This window comes from Oncorhynchus nerka, linkage group LG15, assembly GCF_034236695.1.
Source record: "Oncorhynchus nerka isolate Pitt River linkage group LG15, Oner_Uvic_2.0, whole genome shotgun sequence".
Taxonomy (NCBI): domain Eukaryota; kingdom Metazoa; phylum Chordata; class Actinopteri; order Salmoniformes; family Salmonidae; genus Oncorhynchus; species Oncorhynchus nerka.
Genome location: NC_088410.1, coordinates 75742619 through 75768345, shown reverse-complemented (window position 1 = coordinate 75768345; position 25727 = coordinate 75742619). Strand labels below are relative to the sequence as shown.

Below are 25727 nucleotides of genomic sequence, written 5' to 3'. Positions count from 1 at the left end.
TGTCCCAGTGATCTGATGTTCTGTTGCCAGGGCCCCAGTTGTCCCAGTGATCTGATGTTCTGTTGCCAGGGCCCCAGTTGTCCCAGTGATCTGATGTTCTGTTGCCAGGGCCCCAGTTGTCCCAGAGATCTGATGTTCTGTTGCCAGGGCCCCAGTTGTCCCAGTGATCTGATGTTCTGTTGCCAGGGCCCCAGTTGTCCCAGTGATCTGATGTTCTGTTGCCTGGACCCCAGTTGCCCCAGTGTTGTTGTTCTATCGGCAGCCATGTTCATGCCAAGGCCCTAGCATGGGGAGTGTGGTTAAAGTAGGCAGTGTTTCGAAAGGGAGAGCTTTTCATTTTTCTCCTACAGCGTGTGTTTGAACTGAATGGTGGAAAGACACAAATATATTTTTAAGCTGATTAAAAAACAACAGAATGGAATCATGCAAAATGATACACCATTATTAAATGAGGCCAAACCAAAGCCAGAGTTTAAAAGTGTTGTTTGTTTCTTTCCATCATATCCCTCTGACCTCAAGTCTGTGGAAGGGAGGTCAAATCCCTGTTTACCCTGTGTTGGAGCTCTTACCTATGGGTACTAGCTGTCAGGAGGCCCCTGTGTGGCTGGAGAGAGCTGCTCTCTCTATTTAAACGGTTTAGGGGAAGGGAACAGGGAGTGGGACAGTCTCCTCCACAGCATCGGAAAGCAACCCCACCCTTCATAGTGTTTTTCCAGAGTTTACTAACTAACTGACCAACCTACAGTGTGCATGGACCCTACTCTTTCCCTTGTTCTAATAACCACTCAACTCACTGTGATTATTGATTGGTCAAATACATATTCATGTCTGTCTATTTTTTTTACCATACACTGATTGGTACCTTGGAGAACACAATTCATAGAACCACATTGGCCAGGAACAGGTCGACGATAGTGTTTTTCATTCAAAATATTTTAACCCATCAGTAAATGTTAAAAATAACTGAAATAAATGGAATTCTGAGACCTGGATTTGCCCCATCCTCTTTGACCCTTGATGTAGTATTTTATCCCCCATGTTAGGTACCAGTGCTATAACCTTTGCCCTGTGATTCCTGTCCAGTAACGGCTCGGGGACGTCAGAGGACCTGTTCTGGAAGCTGGACGCTCTACAGACCTTCATCAGAGACCTGCACTGGCCTGAGGAGGAGTTTGGCAAACACCTGGAGAGTAGGCTGAAACTCATGTCCAGCGACATGATTGAGTCCTGCATCAAACGGTGAGAGGACGGGCCTGAATGAGACACTTGCTTACACACAATTACACACACACATTGTGGGTATGTGTATAGTTTTGCAACCTCTCTCCTTAATCTCCTTGTCTCCAGGACGCGGGTGGCCTTTGAAGCCAAGCTCCAGAAGAGCAGTCGGACCACAGACTTCCGGGTGCCTCAGTCCATCTGCACCATGTTCAACGTGATGGTGGATGCAAAGGCCCAGTCAGCCAAGCTGTGTGCCATGGAGCTGGGACAGGAGGTACAGTAGGCCTTCTATCAGACATACAATACCATCTCATATCAGTCTACCTCCACAGCCTCACACCAACATGCATATTTACACAGTGTTCTAATCAGTGTAAAGTTTTCACCTATTATATTCCAGAGGGAATATAATGTTTATGATTCTATTGATGTCTAATAGTGATTTCTCTGATATATCACAGAGCATGTGGAATTGGATATACAGATCAGTTATCCACCGTGGATCAGTACCAAGGCACTTTGGGAAAATCATTTTTGCTCACCAACTGTTTGCTAGATGTGTATTCTCCTAATTGCATGGATTCAAGAGCTCCAGCTCACTTAAGATCAACATTTCTATGTTGCTATTTCTTTCTATATGCACATATTATGTAATGGTGTTCTAATACAATACATGTTGTATAGTAGTACATACTGTATAAGCATTTCTGTCAAGGTTTTCACTTGCACATTTTTTCAATGGCACTTACCGCGATTGCTCCTGATTTTGCTTTTGCTTGAGTATGTGATTTTGCTGTAGTCGCTTGCGTTTTCACCATCACCATGTCTCTATCTTTCATTTATTTTCTCTGTCCTGTGAACGTTTGTTAGAGATTGGTTAAGCGTGGCTAACAATTCAATTGAAATCTCACCCCTGGTTCCCAAATGTATAATTAGCCGCCATTGCAGTCTTCCCCAGTCTTCCGATACTTTTTGTTTTGATTTCATTAACATATGTGTAGATGCTACTGAATATACATGGAGTAGATGTGAGAGTCCTCATATCCGCACAATCTAGAGACAGGTACCAATTACCAGAGCAGAATGAATTAGTCGGAGGTCTTTTACATGGCTCACGTGGAGACATAAGAATGCTGTCACACTACTGATTAGCATATTGGCCTACTGTGAGACCTGGTAGCAACAAACAGAAGGGGAGGGAAGGTAGGAAAGCTGGACTTGACATTGTCACTAACATGTCTCTTTCCTTACAGAGACAGTACCATTCCCAAATTGACGCTCTCATAGAGGAGACTGTGAAGGAGATGATCACCTTACTGGTAGCAAAGGTACTGTTACTGTCTTACTCATATCTGAAAGTGATATGACATGAATGTTGTTTTTATTGTGTTGGACTTGCCAGTAACACAACTCCCTGTCTGTCAGTTTGTGGTCATTCTAGATAGTGTCCTAGCCAAACTGTCCAGATATGACGAGGGCACTCTCTTCTCCTCCTTCCTCTCTTTCACAGTAAGAATGCACTCCTTCTCTCATTCCCCTCTTTCTCAGTGTACACTGCATACAGAACTGGACCCTGATCTTGTAATTATTTTATTCATCATTGGGTAGGAATAGACTTGTTCAAATAATGTACAGCTTTTCCCTCAGTTTTCTCATGATAACACTCCCACTGCAGGAACAGGTTTTCGTAGGTTTCCTGAACATTGTTATAGAAGTCTAATTAACTTCTGAGTACACTTTGCAACTACATTTCCTGACATGACTGACTTAATGAGCATACTGCAGTCACACACTGAAGCTACACTCACATGAAACAGCTTTTGTAATGAAAGGAAGTTGCACAGTTGGACTCTCAAGTCTTTCCTTTTCACCTAATCTCTCTCTGTCTCATTTCAAGGTGAAAGCTGCCTCAAAGTATGTGGATGTACCTGTAAGTGAAAATAGTGTTGTTATCAGTTCTTGTGTTTCTCTTATCCCAGTCCAAGTGTGTGTGCGTGCATATGAGTCATTCTTGTATTTATTTATGTATATGCACACGTATCTTGCCATGGTTTTCCATAGAGTCTCAGGACATGTCCAGATGGTTGTCTTTTTTTTGGTTTGGTTGCCATTCATATGGTTATGGACAGAATCAGCTGGCTAGGCCTGCCATGTGGCACACATTGTGAGTCTCTGTTGTGTTGTGTAACAAAAGCACACCAGGATTCTGCCTCTGGGGCAGAACGTTAGCTGTGTTCTGCTTTAAACAGCACCTCAGAGGAGTATCACTTCACTGCCAATCGATCCACATGTCAACAAGGCACTTTTTAAATGAATGCTTTGTCGGTGAAACTGTGATTAGGCCTCTTATGTCCGTGGGTCCAAAGCCCAAGCTTCTGCATGGTAATGGTTTGTTTAATGCACAAAATACAATTACACTGGAGAAACATACTAATTTGCGCCCTTTGGAACCACTCAGGGATGTGTTAACAAACTAAATTCAGTTTACAGTGTCTGATGATTACAAATTCATATTACCTCGTCCACTGGCATGGGGGGGATGCGTTTCATATACCGGAGAAGATGTGGGAGTGGGAAAGGCACACACACACATAAACACGCACATACGTTAACACACACACACACATAAACACACACACACAAATTGAGTGTCTTATTTGCAAACTCATTGTCCTGTGTGAATATTTGAGCTGGTATGAGAAATGGCAGCCCTCCTAACAATCTGTTCAGCAGCCTGATCATGTGTTTCTGGCTCCTCTGTTCACTTTGCACATTCCCAGACTGTTACGGAGGATTCTGGGCCAAGTACACATCTCTAGTAGGAAGTTCAGTGACAATATCCCATATCTCTGGGTCTATACGCACTGCAAACGAAACACCTCTCCAGAAATGTCAACCATGAACTTTGATTTCTCTGAGATGAAAAGGACAATTTGATAACACTTTAGTGTAATGTTTATTTTAATACCTGTCTGTTGTATCTGATTTTCCTTGGCTAATTACTCATTTTCCCTCTCCTTTTCTCATCTCCCTCTCTATGTGGTGTGTCCTGCAGAAGCCTGGGATGGATGTTGCCGACGGTTACGTGACCCTTGTGCGCCATTCTCAGGACATGCTGCGGGATAAGGTCAATGAGGAGGTTTACATAGAAAGGTTATTTGATGTAAGTAACCAATGCCTTCTCCTCCCTTACAAGGGGAGGCTCTCCAAAATGTGATTAAACAGTCTGCTCTGAGGGATAAGTCACATTTTGAACAGCTTTCTGCCTTCTCTTCTACAGCTGTACAAGTAGCTCTCTCTCTCTCGCTCCCTTGCTCTCTCTCTCTCTCTCTCGCTCTCTCGCTCGCTTGCTCTCTCTCTCTCTCTCGCTCGCTTGCTCTCTCTCTCTCTCTCTTGCTCTCTCGCTCGCTTGCTCTTTCTCTCTCTCTCTCTCTATACACCCTCCTTCCTTTACTTCCAAATCTTCCCTCCAGTCTGAATAGACTATGTTCTACCCTGTGTCTATTCTACTGTAGTGTTCTGCATCTTTTTATGTCTGTTTGTTTGAGACATGCAACACCTTGAGGAGGATTATCTTAAGCAGTGTTCTCTCTCTGTGAGTCAGCAGACAAGGGTTAATCAATTAAAGACCACACAATACAATGCCTTTCTATAAGATTACTTATTACATCCCCCTGTCTAGATTCTGTCTTCAGCCGTTAGAATACATTGTGTTCCTCCACTAATTGGTCTGTAGGTATATTAATAATCAAATCAAAAGGTTAGGGTTAGGGTTAGTAGGTCAGGGTTATGCTGACCCCCATCACTGCTGATCAGTTGCCTACGTTGGACGGTATACAAGACATTTGAAACTGTGTCCAATAAATATTCTTCCTCATAGTAGAGACAAATAGGAAGGAGGGCATCTGACCGTGGTCTTATTATAATGAGAGGAGATAGAAAGAATGAAAGAAAGAAAGGGACAGAAAGAAATATGTGTGAGTATTGGAGAGTGAATTAAGTTGAGGGAGAAATGAGAAAAGAGAACACTGTCTTAACCTAGATGATGTTCCAAGCTATTTCTTATCTAAATAGTCCTTTGTGATGCATGTTGACCAATTTGTCCACTGCTCTTTTCAAGGGAGGACCTCAGATTGCACCTATGTGTGCATGTGTTGCTTCCCTGAAGGACTTCTGGCATGACCTGGCTTCTCTCTTATCAGTCTTCTCTCAGTGAATGTGTCTCTTCTCCATGTTTCTTTCTCTTGCTGCTTTGACCTGCTGTTTGCTTTGTATCCTCTTCTCTCAGAAGAGCATTTCTTCTCTGATTATAGCAGAGGCCTCAATCTCTCTCTCTCTCTCTCTCTGTATGTCACTCTCTATCTGTTCTCCCTCTGGCAGTACTGTGGCGTATGAAGGTGTCCTGCTGCACTGCAGGACTCCATTGCTGTTGTCCTTTTCTTGTTGCTCCGCTCAACATGACCAAGGCGTGATACTTCTCTGCTGCTGTTTCTGTGTGTTTAGGCTCAGTGATTTAAAAAAAAGCATAAAAAGGCCCTGGGTTTTCTGTGTATTTTCCTTCCAACTCTTTATTTTTCTCACTTGAACCACCAAATCCTTTCAACATTTCTTTCATCTTTACTTTCTAAACCTTTCCAAACACATATTCTTCTGTTTCTGTTTCCCCCCTATTCTCGCTTAGCTATATATTTTGAAATGAAACTTATCTCTCATGTCAAATTTGTTTCAACACATTACAGTGGCATGATCAAATAATCTTCCTGTGTACATCTACTAACATGGCCCATCTCCCTGTAAATTCACCCCATACATACATACATACATACATACATACATTGCATTACATTACATTACATTACATAACATAACATACCATACCACACCATTACATACATACAGTTCATTCAGAAAGTTTTCAGACCCCTTGACTTTTTACACGTTACGTTATAGCCTTATTCTAAAATGGATTAAATACCTTTTTCCCCCCTCAGCAATCTACACACAATACCCCATAATGACAAAGCAAAAACAGGTTTTTAGACATGTTTACAACTGTATTAAAAGTAAAAAACAGATACCTTATTTACATAAGTATTCAAACCCTTTGCTATGAGAATCAAAATTGAGCTCAGGTGCATCCTGTTTCCATTGATCATCCTTGAGATGTTTCTACAACTTAATTGGAGTCCACCTGTGGTAAATTCAATTGATTGGACATGATTTGGAAAGGCACACACCTGTCTATATAAGGTCCCACAGTTCACAGTGCATGCCAGAGCAAAAACCAAGCCATGAGGTCGAAAGGAATTGTCCGTAGAGCTCCGAAACAGGATGGTGTCGAGGTACAGATCTGGGGAAGGGTACCAAAAAATGTCTGCAGCATTGAAGGTCCCCGTGAACACAGTGGCCTCCATCATTCTTAAATGGAAGAAGTTTGGAACCACTTCTTAGAGCTGGCCTCCCGGCCAAACTGAGCAATTGGGGGAGAAGGGCCTTGGTCAGGGAGGTAACCAAGAACCCGATAGTCACTCTGACAGAGCTCTAGAGTTCCTCTGTGGAGATGGGAAAATCTTCCAGAAGGACAACCATCTCTGCAGCACTCCACCAATCAAGCAAAGATGAACAGAGCAAAGCACAGAGAGATCCTTAATGATCCTGCTCCAGAGTGCTCAGGACCTCAAACTGGGGAGAAGATTCACCTTCCAAAAGGCAACGACCCCAAGCACCAGACAATGCAGGAGTGGCTTCGGAACAAGACTCTGAATGTACTTGAGTGGCCCACTCAGAGCCCGGACTTGAATCCGATCGAACATCTCTGGAGAGACCTGAAAATATCTGTGCAGCAATGCTCCCCATCCAACCTGACAGAGCTTGAGAGGATCTGCAGAGAGGAATGGAAGAAACTCCCCAAATACAGGTGTGCCAAGCTTGTAGTGTCATACCCAAGAAGACTTGAAGCTGTGATCGTTGCCAAAGATGCTTCAACAAATTCCTGAGTAAAAGTTCTGAATACTTAAAATATATTTCAGTTTTATATTTTTTATAAATTTGTTAAAATGTAAAAAACGTGTTTTTACTTTGTCATTATGAATTATTTTGTGTAGATTGGTAAGGGGGAAAAACTATTTTATACATTTTATAATAAGGCTGTAATATAACAAAATGTGGAAAAAGTCAAGGGGTCTGAATACTTTCCAAATGCACTGTACATACAGTACATACATGCTCCCAAGTTGGTCAGCGGTCTAAGGCACTGCATCTCAGTGCTAGAGGCGTCACTATATACCCTGGTTCGATTCCAGACTGTATCACATCCGGCCGTGATTGTGAGTCCCATAGAGCTGCGCACAATTGTCCCAATTGTACAATCATGCACTCGGCTCTCTCCAGGATTCAAGCACCCCTCCCTCAACAACCTCCTTGGCATGCAAACAACACTGAAGGACACATTTTGACAGCACACAAGTGCAGGGATGCTGACAAAACAGAGACTATTGTTTGAATTACTCTACATAGCACTTGGACTAGTTTAATATTGTGAGTATTACAGTCAGGTTTGGCAACATCTCCACATTCTTAAGCTGTCAAAATGAGGGTCAAATGGTGAGGCTCCCTCAAACTAGTTAGCCTAGGATCAGATCACTTAAAAGTTACTGCTTCTTAGGCAAAAACATTCTACCTTCACCGACACCCCCGATCACACTGTATAGAAGGATCCAAAGCACATGGGGATCATACCACTTAGACTTGATTTGATTGTTTATTTGTTTTGTTCTTTTAATTCCAGGGATAATCATTTATTCTATTCCAAATGACACAGTAGCATGTGCTGTTGTCTGTCAACTACATTTGGATCCTGTCAGACAGAAACGTACTGCTTTACGTTAGTCTTGCTTCAGATGCTATTTCTTTTAAATATTTCATAGGGTAACATTAGAACCTTCTGGTGCTTACTTCTGACTGGTGCCAAATGCTATGTCAGGGGTTCCAAACTTTTTTGCTTTGTGACCCACTAATTCAGGTGTCTTTTGAGTCGCGACCCACCATAAAGGTTAAGCGGTAAAAGAAACATACAGACCAAAGAATAAGTAAAAAAATATAATCTTGTCAGCTGAGAGAAAGGATGCGGTTTCAAAGCTTATCTTGTGTAATTCCACACATCCTGCCATGGAGCTGAAAGAAAATGGTGCAATTTTAAACATTTTGCCATGAAGCTGAGATAACATTTAGCCTTTTTTAAGCTAGTGTGTTCTTAGGGCGTAAACATTAAAACAAAATAAATGGAGGATTATTGAAAAATGTATAAATCCATTATCTTTTCTACATACCGTACTTTCTATTTGGTTTTAGTCATTTAAGTTTACTCTGAAATAATTGTTATATCCCGAAAATGTATTTTCCATCCCGCGACCCACTTGCACCCCTGCCCATTATGTAGTGGTTCTTCTTTTGATGAATTATTAAAAATGTTAAGGTAATCATGAAGTTATTATCATTTTACAATGTTATTTATCAGACAAAAAAAAACATGTGAACAGCCAACTGTAAAGTTAAGTGTAATCAGAATGCCTTTATTTTGGCTAAATACTTTTTTACTGGAATAGTTTTTCTCTTCAAGAATCAACTCTTTTTTCCCCCCATCCCATCCAGGATATCCATTTTGATGTGAAATTGAGTTTCATTTGATGTGTGTTGATGGCATCCCATAATAGATGGCTGTGAAGATTATCAGGAGACAAGATTTGAATTCTATTTGATCATAATAGAAACAATTGAATAGATGAGAATGTTGACCTTATAAAAGGACCTTTTGGCCTAAACATTATTATTACTCTGTGTACTGCTGATCATAAGGGGATTACTTTTGAAATCACACAATGCCTGCAAATGAATATTCATTATGTACATTTCACACGTGCAGACCAAAACCAAAACCTAAATTCTCTCTTCTGTCTTTTGATCTTCCTTTGACCGGTAATGATTTGTCTCCCCACGTTTTGTTAGTAGGATTGGTACCCATTAGAATAGCTCCTTTAGAAGGAGCCAACAGACCAATCAGATGCGTGGTGGGCATGTCTTAGCCCTATAGAGCAGCCATTTTCAACAGGGGGAACGCCAGATTATCCGGACCCAGAACGGGGTCAATACGGACCATGGGTCCTGACTTAAAAATACATTTAAAATAAATTAAAACAATATTTTTTTTGGGGGGGGGGGACTCATTCTGGCTTTCAACTCATTGCTGTTGAGAGTTGTAATTGTAGAATGCACAAGGTGCAATTTCAAATGTTGTAGTACATGGGAGGTTTTCCTCTTATGTCATTCACTGACAGACCTTAGAGAGCTATTTATAACCTGTCAGAAATGGCCAGGTGATTAACTACTAGCCCATTTTAGCTAGATAGGTAAGTTAGGCTAACAACATTTTGTAGTTATGTGCCCAGGGCACTAGTGTTCCCCCTCAGCTTCATGGCAAAATGTGTAGAATTGCAGGAATGACCTTAAAAAAAAACAACAACAAAACTCTCCACCAACAAGATGGGTGTGAACAGTTTGAACAGTTTGGGGTTGCATAGATTGCAAGGTGGGGGTTTGTTCCTATGCCAATAAATGCAAATACCCATTCGGACCTTTGCCATCTAGGAAATTTGTGTGACCGCACCTTCTCAATTATTATTTGAGTTGAGTACCCTGTTAGGGTCAGATTTTAGTATGAGGGGTATGACTAGGGCCCTTCCTAAGGATCCATTCTAATACCCACCCTCAGCCTTAGACCTGAGCAATGGCTGAGGAGTAACTCCATAAAACGTTCCTCGGGGACAAATTCTGTTTTCAAATGTTCCCCCTACCCTAATCCCTTGGGTCTTGATGACATTTAGTCAAGGGTTTAGGTGTGTGTGTGTGTGTGTGTGTGTGTGTGTGTGTGTGTGTGTGTGTGTGTGTGTGTGTGTGTGTGTGTGTGTGTGTGTGTGAGGCCAGTTGATCGGAAGGCATACCTTATGTCACCTCAGGGTTAATTAGAGTGGAGACATGGATTTCTCCAAGACATCATTAGATGTCATGTCCACCATAATAAGGTTGTGTTTAGACAGGCAGCCCAGTTTGGATATTTTTTCCACTAATTGGTCTTTTGACCAATCACATCAAATCTTTTCACATCAGATATTTTTCAGGGCTGATCTGATTGGTCAAAAGACCATTTACTAGTAAAAAGATCAGAATTGGACTGCCTGTGTAAATGCAGCCTAAGGAGATTACATGGATATGGTTCACTTTATTTAAATATGTGTCAGCAGCACTGCCTTTAGCCCAGGGTGCCGTTTGACATCAGACTGACCATATGGGTATACATTAGTGTGTTAAGAAAACAACAACGCCCAAGAAATGAATTGGGATAGGAGACATATTAGAAAGTGAATAATGCCTATGTTGTTATTATTTGAGGATTTGACCTCTTCTCTGTCAGTAAAGATTGCTGTCTAGGCACAGCTCTATAGCTCATTGTGCAAATGCCAAGAGGGTGAAACAACTTGTTTTTTTGAATTGTTATTGCATTCAGTGAGAAAAATACTATTTGATTCATGCCATTTTTACATACCGTAATCCAATCTTTCTGTGATTGCTTTAATAATACAATTTTGTTGGTGAATATTGGACGTGTGTGGGGGGAGTGATGCGGGTATTATTCAACAGTAATGATTAATCTTGCAGAACTGTTCCCAAAGTACAGATGGCTTTTGTGATGTGCTGTAGGTTTTACAGAGGACAGATTTTTCCAAGCTGCCTAAGCAGCACCAAATTGTATGCAGCGATAAAGAGATGAAACTCGCAGTCAGATGGCTAAATTTGATAAATTCAGGGGCAGGGAAATGGGGAGGGGAAGGGGGAGAGGGAGGGATGGAGCGGGATGAGAGCGAGTTTGTTTTCCTCCGCCTACTACTCTTTCTGGTAGATCTTGAAAGAACAGCTGAAGAGATGAAGATTAAAACAGCTGTGCATAACGTAAGGGCTCATCGACTTAATGCAGATATCATTGATTAAAAAATACATCTCTTTAGCTGGGGCCAAATCCAGCGCTTCACTGATACACTAGCTGCCTGGTGTGGGCCTCCAGCCTCCAGCACCAGGGAACAGAGAGAGAGCTGCCTGTGGTGGGCGCTAGTTCTAGCTGTTCCCCGGCCAACCACAGCTACACAGATTACACGGGTCAATTATACACTTAATCTGCCTCCTGGGGATTAGGGCCCAGCTCATTGATTGATTTGAAGTATTTCCGTTGACCTTGGTAGTTATCAGATCTGCGAGATTGCACGTTATGACTAAGTTAAAACGCTTTAATCGCCACGCAGCAAACTAGTTTATGGCTGGCAGGGGGCAGCGGAGGGGAGGGCGGGAGGGGTTAGATTGGGATTGGGATTTAGGATTGTGCTGCTGCTTTCTACTGTTTATGTTGCTGCTGGTTTGTGCTTGTGATGATGATGATGATGATGATGATGATGATGATGATGACAAGGATAATTGTGACAGACCTGATGCAATACCACTTCACTGTCCCGAACACTTGACCACTTTGCAGGCTCTGGCCAAGCGCAGAGCAGAGCCAAGTGAACAGTTTAATCAACTTGAGCTTCTTGTGCAGCATGCAAAGTTAACTGTGGCAGGGTGGGTCAGGCAGACAGAGAGGAGAGCCAGGGCCAGATAAAGGATAGCTGAATGGAGGGAAAGAAGGAAGGAAGGAAGGAAGGTTTTAATGAGACCTAGGGTGAGAACTCTGAGTTGTTTCTGGTTTGAAGAGATTACTTCATTTCAACGTTAGCTATACAATGTCATATTTATGTATTTATTTTTACAATACTATTAATGTAAAGTTGTAAAATGTAATTTCTCGGGACGGACATGCCTGTTTGTATATTTAGACATTAAGTGTGAAAATAAAGTACACTTGGTAGCACTTTATAATAACTCCACGTAATAAAGTATTTATAATGGATTAGTAAATAGTGGATTCATAATTGTTTTATCATTACTTTTACATTTGTACAGTTATTAACACCTTTTAAAGTATTGAATAATTATTCATAAGATCATTCATAAGATGTTTAATATAGTTCCTTATAAACCAATTACTAATCATTAGTTAAGTCTTTTTGCCTGGCCCCATTAAAAGTGTTGGCTATTTACAGTGTATTCGGAAAGTATTCAGGCCCCTGACTTTTTACACATTTACAGTTACAGCCTTATTCTAAAATTGATTGAATACATTTTTGTTCCTCATCAATCTACACACAATACCCCATAATGACAAAGCAAAAACAGGTTTTTAGCAATGTTTGCAAATGTATCAAAAATAAAAACAGATACCTTATGTACATAAGTATTCAGACACTTTGCTATGAGACTCGAAATTGAGCTCAGATGCATCCTGTTTCTATTGATCATCGTTGAGATGTTTCTTCAACTTTATTGGAGTCCGCCTGTGGTAAATTCAATTGATTCGACATGACTTGGAAAAGCACACCTGTTTAATGGTGCCGACAGAGATGGTCGCCTCGCTGGTCGCCTCACTTCGCGTTCTTAGGAAGCTATGCAGTATTTAGTTTTTTTATGTATTATTTCTTACATTGTTACCCCAGGAAATCTTAAGTCTTATTACATACAACTGGGAAGAACTATTGGATATAAGAGCAACGTCAACTTACCAACATTATGACCAGGAATACGACTTTTCCGAAGCAGATCCTCTCTTCGGACCACCACCCAGCACAATGGATCTAATCCCAGCAGCTGACCCAAAACAACAGCGATGGAGAAGGGGCAGACGGAGCGGTCTTCTGGTCAGGCTTCGTAAACGGGCACATTGCTTACCGCTCCTGAGTATACTACTACAATGTCCAGTCTCTTGACAACAAGGTAGACGAAATTCGAGACACGGGTTGCCTTCCAGAGAGACATCAGAGATTGTAACATTCTCTGTTTCACGGAAACATGGCTTTCTCAAGATATATTGTTGGAATCGGTTCTCCATGCATCACGCCGACAGAGATAAACACCTCACTGGGAAGAGGAAGGACGGGGGTGTTTGCTTTATGATTAACAACTCTTGGTGCAATCATAACAACATACAGGAACTCAAGTCCTTCTGTTCACCCGACCTAGAATTCCTTACAATCAAATGTCAGCCATTCTACCTACCAAGAGAATTCTTGTCAGTTATAGTCACAGCTGTGTCCAACCCCCCTCAAGTGAACACCAAGACGGCCCCTAAAGGAACTTCACTGGACTCTATGTAAATTGGAAACTATATATCCGGAGGCTGCATTTATTGTAGCTGAAGATTTTAACAAAGCAAATTTGAGAACAATGCTACCTAAATGTTATCAGCATATTGATTCCATGACACGTAGGGCTAATACTCTTGACCACTGCTTGTCTAACTTCCGTGGTGCATACAAAGCCCTCTCCCGCCCTCCCTTCGGCAAATCAGACCACGATGCCATCTTGCTCGTCCCGGCTTACAGGCAGAAACTCAAACAGGATGTACCAGTGACGAGAACCATTCAACACAGGTCTGACGAATCGGAAGCCACGCTCCAAGATTGTTTTGATCACGCGGACAGGAAAATGTTCCAATCAGCCTCAGAGGACAATATTGACTTATATGCTGACTCGGTGAGTGCGTTTATAAATGAATGCATTGGAGACGTCGTAGCCACTGTGACCATTTAAAACCTACCCTAACCAGAAACCGTGGATGGATGGATGGCGGCATTCGCGTAAAACTGAAAGAGCGATCCACCGCATTTAACCATGGAAAGAGGTCTGGAGATATGGCTGAATATAAACAATGTAGTTATTCCCACCCCAAGGCAATCAAACAAGTGAAATGCCAGTACAGGGACAAGGTGGAGTCGCAATTAAATGGCTCAGACAGTATGTGGCAGGGTCTACAGGAAATCACAGACTACAAAAATAAAAACAGCCACGTCACGGATACCGACGTCACGCTTCCACACAAACTACCTTCTTTAACCGCTTTGAGGATAATACAGTGCGACTGTTTCGGCTCGCTAGCAAAGTCTGCGGGCCCCCCTCTCCTTCTCAGTGGCTGACGTGAGTAAAACATTTAAACGTGTTAACCATCGCAAGGCTGCTGGCCCAGAAGGCATCCCTAGCTGTGTCCTCAGAGCATGCGCAGACCAGCTGGCTGGTGGTTTTACAGATATATTTAATCGCTCCCAATCCAAGTTTGTTGTCCACACATGCTTCAAGATGGCGCCCATTGTTCCTGTACCCAAGAAGGCAAAGACAACTGAATTAAATGACTACCGCCCCATAGCACTCATTTCTGTCATCATGAAGTGCTTTGAGAGGCTAGTCAAGGATCATATCACCGCCACCTTACCGGCCACCCTAGACCCACTTCAGTTTGCATACCGCCCCAACAGGTCCACAGATGACGCAATCGCCATCACACTGCACACTGCCCTATCCCATCTGGATAAAAATAAATCTATGTAAGAATGCTGTTCATTGACTACAGCTCAGCATTCAGCACCATACTACCCTCCAAGCTCATCATCAAGCTGGAGGCCCTGGGTCTCAACCCCTCCCTGTGCAACTGGGTCCTAGACTTTCTGACAGGCCGCCCCCAGGTGGTGAAGGTAGGAAACAACATCTCTACTTCGCTGACCCTCAACACTGGGGCACCACAAAGGTGTGTGCTCAGCCCTCTCCTGTACTCCCTGTTCACCCACGACTGCATGGCCACGCACGCCTCCAACTCAATCATCAAGTTTGCAGATGACATAACAGTAGTGGACTTGATAACCAACAATGACGAGACAGTCTACAGGGAGGAGGTGAGGGCACTCTGAGTGTGGTGTCAGGAAAACAGCCTCTCACTCAACGTCAACAAAAAACAAAGGAGATGATCGTGGGCTTCAGGAAACAGCAGAGGGAGCACCCCACTATCCACATCGAGGGGACAGCAGTGGAGAAGGTGGAAAGTCTTAAGTTCCTGGGTGTACATATCACAGACACACTGAATTGGTCCACCTACACAGACAGTGTGGTGAAGAAGGCGCAACAGCGCCTCTTCAACCTCAGGAGGCTGAAGAAATCTGGCCTGTCACCCAAATCCCTGACTCATTTTTACAGATGCACAATCGAGAGCATCCTGTCGGGCTGTATCACAGCCTGGTACGGCAACTGCACCACCCTCAACCGCAAGGCTCTCCAGAGGTTGGTGCGGTCTGCACAACGCATCCCCGGGGGAAAACTACCTGCCCTCCATGACACCTACAACACCCGTTGTCACAGGAAGGCCAAAAAGATCATCATGGGCAACAACCACCCGAGCCACTGCCTGTTCACACCGCCATCATCCAGAAGTAGAGGTCAGTACAGGTGCATCAAAGCTGGGACTGAGAGATTGAAAAAAAACGCTTCTGGCTCAAGGCCATCAGACTGTTAAATAGCCATCACTAACTCAGAGAGGCTGCTGCCTACACTGAGACCCAATCACTGGACACTTTAAATAAATGTATCACTAGTCACTTTAAACAATGCCACTTTAATAATGTTTACATATCTTACTTTACTCATATCACATGTATATACTGTATTTTATATAATCTATTGCACCTTGCCTATGCCGTTCGGCCATCGCTCATCCATATATTTATATGTATATATTTTCATTCACCCCTTTAGATTTGTGTGTATAAGGTAGTTGGTGGGGAATTGTTAGATTACTTGTTAGATTTGTGTGTAGTAGGTAGTTGTTGGGAATTGTTAGATATTACTTGTTAGATATTACTGCACTGTTGGAACTAGAAGCACAAGCATTTCGCTACCCTCGCATTAACATCTGCTAACCATGTGTATGTGACCAATAAAATGTTATTTGATTTGATATAAGGTCCCACAGTTGACAGTGCATGTCAGAGCAAAAACTAAGCCTTGAGGTTTAAGGAATTAGAGCTCCGAGATAGGATTGTGTTGAGTCAAGGATCTAGGAAGGGGTACCACAACATTTCTCCAGCATTAAAGGTCCCCAAGAACAGAGTGCCCTCCATCATTCTTCAATGGAAGAAGTTTGGAACCAACAAGACATTTTCTGGAGCTGGCCCCGGCCAAACTGAGCAATTGGGGGATAAGGGCCTTTGTCAGGTAGGTGACGAAGAACCCAATGAGGAGATGGGAGAACCTTCCAGAAGGACAACCATCTCTGCAGCACTCCACCAATCAAGCCTTTATGGTACAGTGGCCAGACGGAAGCCACTCCTCAGTAAAAGGCACATGACAGCCTGCTTGGAGTTTGCCAAAAGCCACCTAAAGGACACTCATACCATGAGAAACAAGATTCTCTGGTCTGATGAAACCAACATTGAACTCTTTGGCCTAAATGCCATGTGTCACATCTGGAGGAAACCTGGCACCATGTTCTTCAGCGGCAGAGACTGGGAGACTGGTCAGGATCAAGGGAAATATGAACTGAGCAAAGTACAGAGAGATCATTGATGAAAACCTGCTCCAGAGTGCTCAGGACCTCAGATTGGGTGAAGGTTCACCTTCCAACAGGACAATGACCCTAAGCACACAGCCAAGACAACGCAGGAGTGGCTTCGGGACAATTCTGAATGTTCTCGAGTGTCCCAGTCAGAGCCCGGACTTGAACCTGATCAATCATCTCTGGAGAGACCTGAAAATAGCTGTGCAGCACTGCTCCTCATCCAACCTGACAGAGCTTGAGAGGATCTGCAGAGAGGAATGGGAGAAACTCCACAAATACAGGTGTGCCAAGCTTGTAGTGTCATACCTGTCACGCCCCAATCTGTTTCACCTGTCCTTGTGCTTGTCTCCACCCCCTCCAGGTGTCGCCCATCTTCCCCACTTATCCTCTGGGTATGTATACCTGTTTTTTCTGTCTGTCTGTCTGTGCCAGCTCGTCTTGTTTGTTCAAGCCTACCCACATTTTGTCTCAGCTCCTGTTTTTCCCTAGTCTCTCTTTTTTCTTGTCCTTCTGGTTTTTGACCCTTGCCAGTCCTGACCCTGTACCCGCCCACCTGACCACTCTGCCTGTCCCTGACCCTGAGCCTGCCTGCCATTCTGTACATTGCTCCACCTCTGAATTAACGACCTCTGCCTGATCTGACCCTGAGCTTGTCTGCTGTCCTGTACCTTTGCCTCTACTCTGGATTATCGACCACTGCCTGCCTTGACCTGTTGTCTGCTTGCCCCATTGTTACAATAAACATTGTTACTTCACACAGTCTGCAATTGGGTCTTACCTTATAATACCCAAGAAGACTCAAGGCTGTGATCACTACCGAAGGTGCTTTAACAAAGTACTGAGTAAAGGGTCTGAATACTTATGTAAATGTGATATTTCCATTTTTATCTGAACCTGTTTTGCTTTGTCATTATTGGGTAATGTGTAGATTGAGAAAAGGGTTGAATAAGGTTGTAACGTAACAAAATGTGGGAAAAGTCAAGGGGTTTGAATACTTTCCAAATGCACTGTATACTTTATAAATACTTTATAAATGTTTTGAATGACTAGTGTAATTTCTCACAGAAGATTGACATGCCATTGGTAGACATTCCAGCAGTACCTGATGCTATTTAAGGTCTCAAAATGGCCCCTAAAACACATCAATGGTTAAACAATAAACTCACAATACATTGGATGCTTAAGAAAATATATTGAACATTTTATTCCAAAGCAGTCACATTGTTGTAATAAAATAAAGTTTTTAGTCTGAAAATGCTAACATAAGCGTTTCATGGCAGTGACTTTTCTACCAAAACCAAAGTGTGGATTGCAGTTCTTCTTTAGAGTAGTCTAATCTCAGTCAACCCAGAACTATTCAACTATTTAACATTTGAGTTCTTGTTAGTAATGGGAGTTCCAGTTTGCGAACTCCACGAAAAAGGTAACTCTCAGCCAAAAAAGCATTATAGTAAACATCTTGTGAATGGAGTAATGAATTATGAATAAACTATTTACTAATCCATTATAACTAATTTATTAGGTGGAGTTCTGATAAATATCTACCCATGACTTATCTGCTGTTGTTTTTCTCCATCCAGTGTTTAATTTTACAAATGAAATACTGTGTTGGCCTTATTGAATACTATACTATATTCATGACGTGCTATATTTTATTTATTTAAATGTTTTGTCTAGTGCTGTTGATCTTTATCAGTTGGATTAACTTCATATCAAATTACATCAACAAAAAGAAAAGCGAACATGTTTACTAAAAACAAAGCGTATTTTACTCTTGGAAAATCTACGTTGTCACAAATATGGTTGAAGAAATGTGTTTATGGCTTAGGGGGATGAGGACATGTTAACATAACGCAGGCTATTCTCAGGATATTAAAAAAAACATATATGTCATAATATCTGCTATTTAGCAGGCGCTTTTATTCAAAGCAACTTACAGTAGTGCCTGCATACATTTTAATATTGGTGGTCCCAGCGGGAATTGAACCTGCAATCTTGTCTTTGCAAGTGCAGTGCTCTACCAACTCAGCCACAGAGGACCACAATGATGTGTTTCTTCCATGTAAACCCATGATCTCATTATGTTGATATAAACCAATAGTGAAAAGAGTCTCTAGAATGGATGATGAATCTGAACAATAGTAGGATAGAATAAAAAAAGACTAAGGATAACAAACAGGTAGTATATTGATTCACTGTGACTGTTGAAAATATGTCAAAAGGTTTCGCTTCCTTTTAATGAAGCCTGTAAGCAGCTTAGACTCTTTATAATTACTGAGGGAGCATTTTGTTTCCATCCATCTACCCTCACTGTGATCTCAGACTCTGGCATAAATCCCTTCTGACTTACTCCAGAGGTCCATGTCAGTGGTCAAAACCAGATGAGGGCAGGAATGGATGAATAACATAAGATGAGGGAAATGGAAGTTAAATGAAGCTGTCTTTTATGTTGAGTGGGACAAGTCCCACTGTTTGGTGAAGGGGGGTGATCGGGTTGGTTGATCACACATACATTACATACACACACCATTTTCTCTCTCTTTCTCTCTCTGTGTCTTTCTTTCTCTGTTTCCCTCTCTTTCTCCCTCTTTATCTAAAGGGAGGTATGGTGGCATTTGTTTGATTAACTTGTCTGACAAAAGTGACAGCTGCTTGCGGGTGCGTGTGGATGAGAGGCTCAGTGCGGGTCCCTCTTTGTACATCTGTCAGCAGAGAGGCAGGGGAAAAGGGTGAAAAGAGACAAATTGGTCCCGAAAGGCAGGCCATTCACCTTCTGCACCCCCTCTCCGCCCCCCCGTCCCTCCTTCCCATTCAGGTGCTCGGCGGGATCCTCAAGTGCTTGCTGGCTTATTCCATTTCGCTCCCCCTATAGAGTCTGAAGCCCACAAGTGTTTTACCCGTCATTCTGAGCCCCTCAATCCGCCTCTAAGCGGCCTTTTGTGAGGAGAATGGCTCACTTTGCTCAGACCGTGGCTCTGTTTTTTTCTCCACTGAGCTTTTCTGTCCTTTATTGTGTGTTTACTCAATGACGCTGCGTAGTCCATAATTCCAACCGTTTCGTTCCTCACAACAAGCTCTTTCTCTCTTTTTTTAACCATGTTTTTGTAAATTACTCTCTTATTTGGACACTGTAATCAGTTCAACTGACACTCACTAGTGTAATGTGACTGGTGCTTTTGTGAGAGACTCGGATTTCAACAGAAAACAGTTCAGAAACGATTGAGACCCTCTCGCTTGCTTTCATTTGATATAAACATTTATGTTAGCCTTGTGTTAGATATGCAAAGAACACTTATTGTTAACCTGATTTATTTCAAATTTATTTTAAAGAAAGGACTGATTATCATAGCGATCTAGTAGTGGTTGGGCACACAGAGGATTTTTGTTCCACTTAAGGTTGCGCTGAAGCGTATGAATTGTTGGCTGGGCTCTCCTTTGTATAGGCGGCACAATCAGAACAGTTTGAAGCCCATAAGCTTGCTGAGCCTGAAACTTTATTTCAATTCTGCCATTCAGAGTACTGCGCTCCCCGAGGTTTAGAGGAGTAGAAAGGAGAGCGGTTAGAGCAGAGCGCAGGGCGCTGGCAGGATCTGAGGGCTACAGCAGTGGCGGTGCTCTCCCAGCGTGGAGGGACATGGTTAGGGCCGTCAGCTTCCTGTGAAAGGACTGACTACCCCTGGGGTCAGCTCAGCCCTAATGGGGGGGAGACGGGGGGGGGGGGGACCTGGGGGTCACCGGTGTGGGTTACTATGGTAATTGAGTTCCGTCATCAATGGGCCTCCTCTCATGAGCTATAAAGCAGACAATAACAGGCAGGCAGCAGTGGTGAAAAGCAAGCAGGTAGGATTACTCTGCCCCTTTGTCGTAAGTGCATAATGTCTTGTAGTCAGATTTAAAGACTTCTCAACCCCCGGGTCCTCCCCTCAGCTGCCCACTGGGGGGCCTAATTTAGCGGCCCGAGCTGCCAGCTAGACCAGTGTGGACAGCTCTTTTTAACCACTAACAAAGCCCTGCACTATACATCCTGGCCAAGAGTGCTGGAGAAAGGTTGTGCCTTCGATCGGCCCTACCACTCTTTAATGGATTTTTTAAGAATGTTTGGTTTTCATTTTAAGGGGTTTGGAGTGTGGAGGCGTAGTGTGTGTGTGTGTGTGTGTGTGTGTGTGTGTGTGTGTGTGTGTGTGTGTGTGTGTGTGTGTGTGTGTGTGTGTGTGTGTGTGTGAGGAAGAAGGAAAAAGTAGTGGTGCATTATGTCTCTCTGAAACACAGCGACCTCCCCTCTCCTTTAGAACTATGCCTGTCGCTTTGCATTAGCATTGTCGCAGCAACAATCATCATTCCATGCCTCCCGCTAATTGCAGACACAGCTGGGTTCCAGCAGGACACCTACTACACACCCCAGCCTCGCACCAACCAGGCCCAATCTGTGGAGCACTGACACACACACAAATACAGTACACTCTCTCCTACTGCAAGGTCCCAGCCCGTTCAGACCAGATCCAATCTGGTATGTAGCACTGACACATACACAATCACATGCACACACACAGACCTACACACAATAACACACACACACACACACACATTACCACCAGCAAGGGCAGAAAGAGGCAGAGTCGCAGGTTGCTTGTAATCCCCCTGTATCCCCCATGGAGGGCCCTGCCTCTCCTCCAGCATTCCTGCTTTTTTGTGATTTTTGGGGGCCCAGTACAAAGGCCTAAGCCGACCCCTTACCAGTCCTCTGTCGCAGCCTCGCAAAGGAGGGGTGAGGACCCATGAGGTGTGTGAAAGAAAAGGGAGGGTGTTTGTATATGCATGTGTGTATGCGTACGTATGTGAATGTATTCATATGTGTGTATTTGTGGGACGGGTGTATGTGTGTATGCATTGGGATACAAGGGGAGGGGTGTGCGGATTTGCACTGAATTCTGTTGGTTGCCCCCCTGCCAGGCGTTATGGCTTCCTGTAACATGTCAGATATGAGTGTGAACACCAGGTTCAAGGCCGGGTGTTGTGTGTGGTGGTGGTGGTGGTGGTGGTGGTGGTGAAGGGGCATGGGGAGGAGGTTGGTGTTGCAGGGGGCAGGAGGTCTCACTGCCTCCCAGCTCGTCACTCCAAGGGGGATGGGTCCTGCAGATGTTCATGTATGTATGTGTGTGATGAAGCAGTGGAACTCCTACCCGTACGCACACGAACACACACAAAGACACACAACCCCCAAAACCTCCATTATCCAATCCCTAATATCAGAACTCGTAAGAATGTCACAGATTTTGTCCCTGTTGGGTTTTGACATTATTTATTCAGAGCCATATTACATGTGTTTTGGCTGTGAGCTATTGCTAGCCTCCTGCTGATCCCAATCGAGCCTAAAAAGAGTGAGTTCCTGGGTGTGTTCATCTGCTCTGAGAAATTGGTTAGGGTTTGTTAGTCTGTTCATAGTTGAACAAAGCAAGAGTGCCATCACTGTTCATTTCACAAGCCTGGCATCAGAGTCCGTCTGTCTCCAAGTTTCGCTTGAGCACACACACCCACACGTATATATCCCACTGCTCCTCATTGCTGCTTCACTGTGGAATGTGGTCAACTTACGAGAAACCTCTTAGAAGCTTCTGTTTGATATGAAATGTCATATTTTATCATAAATGACCAGTGTTCTCTAGAAGATGACTGAAGGTTATTATCAGAACTGAGACTGGGAAGGAGAATGTGACAGAAGAGTGAAATAATGGGTTCAAGTAATAATGGGTGGGGGGAGTGATGAAATAACCCTATTCAGAGGTTATGAAAGTGAGTGAGAGAGTTGAGCAAAGATAAAGAGAGGAGAGCATGTGAAGGCTAAGGCTGACAGGGAGAGATGGAAGACCGGCAGAGGGAAAATATGAGGGTGAGGGAGAGAGAGAGAGAGAGAGAGAGAGCAGTCACTCCAGGCCTGGCCTCTAGATGGGGGGTCGTGCTTGGGCCGAGATCACAGCCCTGCTGCCATAGCGATACCTTCACAGGCACAGAGCGGCAGAGAGGAAGCTGCCACAGTGATACACACGCAGCAGGTCACCACAGTGATTCAGGCCTTTATGTTGTACTCTTACTTACCCTAGCACAACTCCAAGGAGTAGCTACATCGTCACCTCGTGGAGCAGGAACTGAAGATGTGTATACTGTTGTCACTACTGGGGTATGTTCACTTGAAATGTTAAGTAGCTACTGATACCTACTTTCTATTGAGCTCCCTGATAGAACATTTTCCGTGTGGACTGAAAAATTGTTCTCATATTTATTGAGTCTTTTTTGTACATGTGTAAAAAGGACAGTGCAGAAGGCCTTTCGTTGACAGAGTGAATTTCAGCAACACAAACTCAGTCACCCAGATATGTCCCCCTCCTCCTTGCTTCTCTCTGACTGTTGAGCACTGGTCCACTCTGATTAGCATCAGCCTGCTCTGATCATTACCAATCAATTAGACTTCAAACAGGACTCAGCCCACAGATAAACATCTGGAGCCTCTCGGCTAGCTTCTCCGACTAGCTGCTGCTCCGGTTATAGAAGAAGTTCTTCCAGTTTACTCTCCCCTCAGCTGAGAGAGGGAGACAGCGAGAGGGAGTCAGTCAGAGGGGAATGAGTGAGTGAAAGAGACGGAGAGGGAGTTGTTGAGATGGAGAGAGAATGAGAGGGGGATAGAGACGAGAGGAGAAAGACAGAGGGCCTGAAGGAGTGAGCGTGTAAATTCCGATGAAATGCTGGTTCTGCTCTTTTTCTGTATTCTGGTTGTCTGTGTGTGTGTGTGTGTGTTTTGCTGGAGAATGCTGTGTTTATGTGTTGCAGCAATGGTACACCAGCACCATGAACCTCCTGGGTACGTGGCTAACTGACCGGATGGACCTGCAGCTCCATGTCTACCAGCTGAAGATCCTAATCAGAGTAGCCAAGGTAAGACAAGCTCAGCAACCTGGGCCTCGCAAACCAATTGGTCATTAGTTCAAAGTAATATATATATATAGATCGATAGATATCACAATCAAGTAGTGTAGAATTCCAACATTTCTCGTCTTAATCTGTGACCCTTATTAAATGAGTTGTGAGCTACCTTCTCTTGGGTTGATATAAAGCCTAGTAGTGACAACAATTGGTTCTCTAACCTGTATTAATATTTCAGTGTGAGCAGTAACTACTAAGTCCTACCAGCATAACATCACGTCACACATTTATTTCTGTTCTCTGAGAGACTTTCTCCCTATACATGCAGTAGTGACTGGTAAGGGCTGATCAGTACATGCATGCATGGGATCTGGCCTGACATGCAACATATAGTTTTTAGTGCCTTGTGTATTGATGATTTAGTACACGTGTCTTTTGGGAAAATGCTACTCATGGGTAATTTGCTAAAGGTCTAAAATATTGTGAACTATTAAGTGTCCTCTTCTCATTGTGTCCGCTGCATTTTTACTGATATGAAAACACAGGTTAGGTGAACGCATTATAACACCTGTCTGCTGTCACCTGTCTAATTCTTTAATGATTCAGATGGAGGAAAGGAGATGAGGAAAGGAGGCCACCCTAGACAATCGAGATATACCCAAACATTGCAGTGCATTCCTGGCTTCATGTCCTCTCTTGCCTTAGCAACTGACTGAGAATGCTTCCTCTGTGTGCTAGTCCCAACCCTGACCAGTGTTTTTATTCTCTTGGGGGTTTGTTCTTCCAGAAAAAGTACCGTGACTTCCGGCTGCAGGGCGTCCTGGACTCCACGCTGAACAGTAAGATGTATGACACGGTGAGGAACAGATTGACCCTGGAGGAGGCCACAGCATCGGTGAGGGAAGGAGGGATGGCGGGCATATCCATGAAGGACAGTGATGAAGACGATGATAATGTCTAGATCAACCTCACGGGATGAAGGGGCCATTCGCATCCGTCTTAACCTGTGAATCAATGCATGTACTGTACCTACCAACTGTGTTATTTTTCTCTGTCAGATAGAAATACCCACAAAGGAACAAAAATACAAATTAATAACTGAATATAGAAATTATAATGATATTGGTATAGTATATAGTATATTATAATTATTAAATATATTTAATTGTTTAACTAAATTGTAGGTGTTTTATGAAAAAAGTTAGCGGAGATTTCTGGCTCATTCTCCTAAATCCACTCCTTAATGTTCCTAAGCAATATGGAGAACCATGTGTATGTGGTGTTGAGTAAAATGATTGGGGGTAATGCTTGGTGTGTCCATGTTGAATGCAAACCTGTTGAGGCGCTTTGTTAACGTACTGTGAAAACAGTAATGGTACATCATTGTGAGGAGGAGAGTAGGACCTCCTATTGTTCTTATTCCTCTCAGAGCAAATGTCTACTGCCTAAAGGGAACCAAACCACAGTCAGACAGACAACCTGTTTGTATCTAGGTTGCAATACATTATAAAACGTAGCTATCCATCCTCTTAACAACATCAATGTAGAATTGACTTTTGTCGACTGAATTCAGTACTACTACAAAATGTTCCCTCACTGGTAAAACATTTAGCCCCCTTTTTAAACAATGTCGTTTTTTAAAATGCAATATTTTCATTGTTTCGTTGTTATAGCTTGTGGATGTATTTATTGATCATTTTATGTTTAAAAAAAATATATATATTTTTTTTTTTTTTTTTTTTAGTAACAGTGAGCACCAAAAGTATTGGGACAGTGACAAATGTTTTGTTGTTTTGGCTCTGTACTCCAGCACTTTGGATTTTAATTATTCAATGACAGTGAGGTTAAAGTGCAGACTGTCATCTTTAATTTGAGGGTATTTTCCTCCATATCGTGTGAACCGTTTAGAAATTACAGTACTTTTTGTACATAGTCCCCCCATTTAAAGTAGTAAAAAATAATTGGTCCCATATTCATAGCACACAATGACTACATCAAGCTTGTGACTACAAATTTGTTGGATGCATTTGTTGGTTTTGGTTGTATTTCAGATCATTTCAGTCCCAATAGAATTGAA

At 43.0% G+C, this 25727-nt stretch overlaps 1 protein-coding gene across 1 annotated transcript in view; it reads left to right on the top strand.

Annotated features, from left to right (window-relative positions):
- The window catches only part of cadpsa (Ca2+-dependent activator protein for secretion a), a 158136-nt gene extending 132750 nt beyond the window's left edge, over positions 1 to 25386 (top strand). Inside the window, exons 21-28 of the mRNA XM_029683576.2 lie at positions 1084 to 1239; positions 1348 to 1495; positions 2475 to 2549; positions 2647 to 2730; positions 3119 to 3151; positions 4277 to 4384; positions 23558 to 23662; positions 24438 to 25386. Coding sequence (XP_029539436.1) covers positions 1084 to 1239; positions 1348 to 1495; positions 2475 to 2549; positions 2647 to 2730; positions 3119 to 3151; positions 4277 to 4384; positions 23558 to 23662; positions 24438 to 24611 — 883 coding nt within the window. The 3' untranslated portion in view covers positions 24612 to 25386. The remainder of the gene's footprint in view (positions 1 to 1083; positions 1240 to 1347; positions 1496 to 2474; positions 2550 to 2646; positions 2731 to 3118; positions 3152 to 4276; positions 4385 to 23557; positions 23663 to 24437) is intronic.
- Positions 25387 to 25727: the final 341 nt, after the last annotated feature.